This window comes from Anoplopoma fimbria, chromosome 23 (genome assembly GCF_027596085.1).
Source record: "Anoplopoma fimbria isolate UVic2021 breed Golden Eagle Sablefish chromosome 23, Afim_UVic_2022, whole genome shotgun sequence".
Classification (NCBI taxonomy): Eukaryota; Metazoa; Chordata; class Actinopteri; order Perciformes; family Anoplopomatidae; genus Anoplopoma; species Anoplopoma fimbria.
The window spans coordinates 7,314,529-7,320,528 of record NC_072471.1 but is presented as its reverse complement, the minus strand read 5'-3'; the positions used below and the strand labels follow the sequence as shown (position 1 = coordinate 7,320,528).

Here is a 6,000-nt window from a genome sequence, read left to right as displayed (position 1 = left end):
TGGTCAACACTCATCCATGAGAAAAAAAATGACACATGGCAGATTAGAAATGTACATAAAGACACACACACACACACATATGTATATATATGTAGTCAGGCAGCTTCAATGTGCGTTCATTTTCCCATCCCTCTTTTTTTTTTTTTTTTTTAAGAAGGGAGCACATAAGTTCTACATTTCTCTCTCCACTCTTCCACTCAACTTTAGTTGTCTCACAGTTGTTGTGGTTGTTGTATATTTACAGTGCCTTAGTTTTAAAAGTGCTGCACATGTTTAGTAGCTATTTACACATAGAAAAATAAGAGAGGTGGGCGGGGGGGGGGGGGGGGGGGGGATACAGACAGATTATTTTATGGGCATTTTGCTGACAAAGCTGTGGAACTGACAGATATAAATTTATCCTCTACGTAATGAAATGCTTGTTCTGGTTGAGACACACACACACACACACACACACACACACACACACACACACACACACACACACACACACACACACACACACACACACACACACACACACACACACACACACACACACACACACACACACACACACACACACACACAACTGAAACACTGCATAACCATCCGAAGGTCAGAAGAAAATAGTCATGTGTTCACATTCTTCTACAATATACACTGTACACACTCGGAGGACGAGTGAGAGCATGATTTGTCTCGTCCCCTCGGAATATGAAAGCACTAATTTACAAGTTTCATTTCTGTGCGGTGCAAAATAAGTCTTTTTTTTTTTTTTTTTTTTTTTTTTGACATTCCTCTGAAGATGCGACATTCAGTTTTCCTTCATACGTTCAGAGTTTGAATGAAGCTCGTCTAAGGTTAGCTGTGATTCTTTTCTGTTTTAACTTGCACAACGGGAATAGTGTGGGGAGGGGTTTTTTCTGTAGGCACGGCCATGGATGTAGATGCTCATCCTCTTTCTTTCTTTCCCTCTCACACACACACACACACACACACACACACACACACACACACGCGCAAACACAAACACACACATCTCGTCCCGTTAAATGTCCCTTTTCAACCCTCTTCAAGCCTCTTAAGTCCAAAGTGGGGAGCATAAAACAGACGACAAGCGTGTAAAAACGAGTATTTTTGAGTCTAAACACAGACTCTGCATTGCTTAATGGGGGAAATATTTTGAAGTCTGAAGTCACATGGCGGCTCACTCCACAAATAAGCGTAAAGTGTAAAGGAGCCGCTTCTGCTTGTTTACAATTTTTGTTTGCTGCCCAGCCGAGTCAGACTTCATGACTGCAGACCAGCGGGGGCTGAATGGCTGACTGACTAGCTGCTGTTGACTCTGAGGGTCTTCATGCGGTGCAGCAGCGAGTCCTTCTCCATCTGAGCCTCGGCCAGCGCCATCTTGGTCCGGGACAGCTCCACTTTTAAACATTCGTTTTCCTCCACCAGCATCTGTATACAAAACCGGGGAAGTCAGTGTTTGCTTTCTTTGTTGGCAAAAAATAAATAAAATCATGTTTGATGAAAATCTTTGAACATAATAAGGAGCTTTCAGCCTCATCTTGAAGCTTTCACCATCTGATGTGTCATGACAAACTCCACCCACAGCTAAAGGCCACAGGATGACTCACGTCGAAGGCAAATTACCCCAAAAAGCTGTTTTGTTGTTTAGATCAAATGAGCATTATGTATCTGTTCACTATGAATATTCTGTTTGAAAATATAATACTTTTATTCTGCATAAATTAATAAATATCACTCCCACTGTAAACAAAAAAGCAAGCCAAGCATTGAACTGGAATAGCTTGGCAAATCCAAAATTTGGCACTTCATCTTTTTATATTGGGCTTTTTTAATGATCACTTTCTTGTTCAGCATTTTTTTGGGTTTGCAGGAGAAAAATGAAGTTTGTGGCTAAATGTGATTCGCTGAAATCTTAAGACTTTAAGATCGTCTCCGGTTGTTATAGTCGGCATCTTCAGCCTGTAAACTTTTCTTCTCATATTTTGCTCCACAGTGGACTTTCGTCGTGCGTCTCACCTTTTCCCTGGTGGATGGAGGAGGGCTGGTGGGCGGGGCTTGGGTTTGTGTAGCCTTTTGTACGGCGCAGATGCCGCCGACAACTTCAGGGACCGGAGTCAGAGCGCCGTCGGACGCCGCACCCTCCTCCCTGGGTTTGGTCTCTGCTGCTGTGTCCACTGTGAGGAGCAGAAACAACAGAGGCGGGTTTGGCGGTGTGGATGTACAGAGCGTGGACTTTTATAGGACGGGTTACATAACGGAAGTGAATCAGCAACTGAAGTGGAGGTGGAAATATCTGGCGGATGAAAATGCGTGTTGTTTTTTCTCTCACCTCCTATAGAGAAGGAGCCGTCGTCTCCTCTGTGTATGACCAGACTGTCCACGTGCAGCGTGATGGGCGAGGACTCGGAGTCGGAGGAATTGTCGCGGGGGCCGTCGTCCTGCAGCAGAGACGGCACATGTTGAGTGTTAGAATAGAAGTTTTGACATGTGTGTGAGTGTGTTGGAAGGGGGAGGAGGAGGAGGAGGAGGAGGAGGAGGAGGAGGAGGAGGAGGAGGAGGAGGAGGAGGGCGCTGAGAGAGAAATTATCGGTTCCACAGCAAATCTACTCACCCGCGAAGGAACCCAAGAGAGACGGCAAAAAGGCCTTTTCTATGTCATTAAACATTCAGTTCAAATCCAAATTCCAATTAGTCCGCGGTTCAAAATATTTAACTTGGTTATAGAAGCGGCTGCACTGTGTGGCAGTGAGTTATGGGGTCTATTACTGTGACAAATATCCTGCAGAAATCATGCAGGTGTACAGTAGTTCTGAAACAATGACAAAGAGCTTCTAAACTCTGAATCAAAAGGAGCTGGAATAACTCGGCGGCATGAGAACACCAGGGGTTCTCACCTTCAGGTTGACGTGCGTGTCCCTGACGCTGATCTCCATGGGCAGAACCTGCGGCGTAGAGTCGTCCTCCAGGAAGTTGGCCAGGTTACGCAGCGTGGACATCAAGAAGTTGGCCTGGTAGCCGTGGAGACGCAGCTGCAGGAAGCCGTTGCGCTCGGCCAGCGGGGAGTGAGCGGCGGCGCAGGGCCCGCTCTCCAGGCGAGCGCGCACCTCTGGACTGTGGAGGCCCCCGACGGAGGCAGAGCTGAGCTCGCCGCCGGCTGTGAAGGGAGGAGACGAGAGGCTGCAGTTAGCACAACGCTTAGCTTCTGTGGATGCAGAGACGCTTCAGCTGAAACACACGTAGACCTCACATTAAAATACACCCCATGTGAAAAAGGATTGCCTCTATTACTTTATGTTCTTCGTTTAATACGGTTACATACGCTTAAAGTTAGTATTCTCATCCTGTGTTTATTGTGATACCAACAGTAGAGAAATTCCAAATTTAGATTGAGACGATTTAGAAACATTGTCACAGTTAAAACTGACAATTTCATTTTTCAACTGTAAATTGAACATGATCCGTATAAACATCGTTTGTCTAGGTCTTGTCTCTATGTTAACATTACAATACATTCATTTTTTAAATCTCATTCAAATCAAAGTCATTTGCATCAAAATCCCTCTTTTTCATTTCATTCTTTTTCTCAACATTGAAATACTTTTTGACCTAAAGGTGGGCACGTTAATGCATCTTATAAAATGTGTTTTGGAGGGATTTGCAAACCCGCCCATATAACCACTTTATTGATTTAATTTGATTTAACTAGGTTACTTATTAGGAGCAAAAGTCTCAGATGTTATTGGGCAAAACTTCAAAAAGATCCTGAATGAGGTCAAATTGATTCCATCTCCTTTGTTTGTGTGAATTCTATAAGTTGTCGTCAGGACACACTGATTGCTTTTAAAGTTATATTTTATATAATTTAATAATAATTATGATCATTTTATGCAATATGTAAATTTCTTAGCTACATTTAAAAAAAAAAAAGGGTGCATGTTAAGGCAAGGTTTAAACACGGGTGGGATGAAGGGTGAAGGAAGCAGAATATCAGAAAGTAGGAGTGGGAGAGAAAAGTTGGAAACGCTGAAAAAGAAAAGTGAGCTGAAAGAAAGGAATTAATAAAGAAGGTGGGCTGAAGGAGAGTCGAGGCTCCTCGCTGCAGTGATGTTTAATTATTTCAGAGGACTAGGGATTAGAGGATTCGGAGGAAACTCCCACCTAAGTATGGAGGATTCAAAGGGAATCATTCTTTTTTTCTGCCTTTTCATGAATAAGACACTCTACAAGCCTAAACTCTGAGATGCTGAACACTGTGGAAGGCTTGATGGTGTTCTAGTATATAAAGAATGACCTGAATCTGACTCACAGTACCACAAAGTGTGATGAGACAATTCCTGCTTAATGAAAATAAAAAAAAGAGGAGAAAGGAGGGGAAAAAAAGTGAGGACAGAGGGGAAAAGAGAGAAACACAAATTGATAAAAGTCGAGGTTTCGGAGACGTTAAACTCGAGGAGGGGGAGGGTAATTAAAATCCCTCCTGTCACACAAACTTTACGCACAAATTGAGCCGGCAAGCACACAATTACAGGCACAAGTTTTTAACAGGCGAAAACACTCAGCAAGGCATGAAAATGGCCACTTAAAAGAGAGAAATCTTCTCATTATGCGTCACGTCCCTTTAATATGCACTCTGAAGGGAAGCCAGGAGAGGATTAATACCATTGAGCAATGTCAGGACCACACACACACACACACACACACACACACACACACACACACACACACACACACACACACACACACACACACACACACACACACACACACACACACACACACAAACACTACACAAAACTGACAGCTTTTCTCCGATAAAATGACATATTCTCTCTCAATCCTGGGCGGCTATAGGGTCGAGGCAATGGAGAGAAAAAAGAGAGAGAGAGAGAGAGAGAGAGGGGGGGGGGGGGGGGAGGGGTGAGGAGAGGGAGAAATAGAGGGAGGTAGCCAGCAGCCAGGGACTGAGTGACTGTGATAAGAGACAGGGGGAAGAGAAAAGATGGCCTAGAGAGGGAGGGAGATGAAGGGAAGAAAAGGTGAAGAGAGGGGAGGTTAAATGACAGAGGATTAGTGGGAAGATGGAGTAGGAGCTGGAGGGAAGAGTGAGGAGGAAAAGTGGAGGAAGAGAGAAAGAAAAAAAAAAAGGAAGACAAGGAGGAGGGGATTGCTCTTGTGAGATAGGAGGAGGAGGAAGAGGAAGAGAGGTAGGGAGGGGGGGGGGGGGGGAGCTGGCGTTTCTCTCATTGCCTGAATCACTGGACTGAAACTGCAAAGTCTGCTGCAGTGGAGAGATGAGGGAGGTGGGGAGGGGAGGAGGGGGAGGCGGAGGGAGAGAGGACGAATTAGACAGAGCAGTGAATGGGAAGATCAGTGGGTTAACGGCAGTCTGCACAAATGGTTGCAGTTCATTTGAATGTGGCTGACACACACACACACACACACACACACACACACACACACACACACACACACACACACACACACACACACACACACACACACACACACACACACACACACACACACACACACACTTAAGGCCTAATGTGGCAAATAATGGGTCCACTCACTCGATTACTCACAAATTTAACCTCTCTTTGGTGCCACACACACACACACACACACACACACACACACACACACACACACACACACACACACACACACACACACACACACACACACACACACACACACACACACACACACACACACACACACACACACACACACACACACACACACACACTGGAGGAAAGAGATCTCAATGTCACATAAACACCGGCTGCATCTGAAAAAATGAGCAGTCAAACACACACTTCGTGCGATCACTTGAATTGCAACACAATTTTTGCATCTGCAGTGCATGCCGTCGAGCAAAAGTCCCGAGTCTGGAAATGAGATCTGACGGGAGACAAACTGGAAGAAAAAAAAACACGTACACACACACACACACACGTACACACACACACACACACACACACACAC

At 44.9% G+C, this 6,000-nt stretch overlaps 1 protein-coding gene across 4 annotated transcripts in view; it reads right to left on the bottom strand.

Annotated features, from left to right (window-relative positions):
* Positions 1-315: 315 nt before the first annotated feature.
* bltp3b (bridge-like lipid transfer protein family member 3B) overlaps positions 316-6,000 on the bottom strand; it is a 29,732-nt gene continuing 24,047 nt past the window's right edge. For all 4 annotated transcript variants that reach the window (XM_054624530.1, XM_054624527.1, XM_054624529.1 and 1 more), the window contains 4 exons: positions 2,907-3,166; positions 2,342-2,450; positions 2,029-2,186; positions 316-1,440 (listed from right to left, as the gene is read on the bottom strand). In XM_054624530.1, coding sequence (XP_054480505.1) covers positions 1,312-1,440; positions 2,029-2,186; positions 2,342-2,450; positions 2,907-3,166 — 656 coding nt within the window. In that variant the 3' untranslated portion in view covers positions 316-1,311. The remainder of the gene's footprint in view (positions 1,441-2,028; positions 2,187-2,341; positions 2,451-2,906; positions 3,167-6,000) is intronic.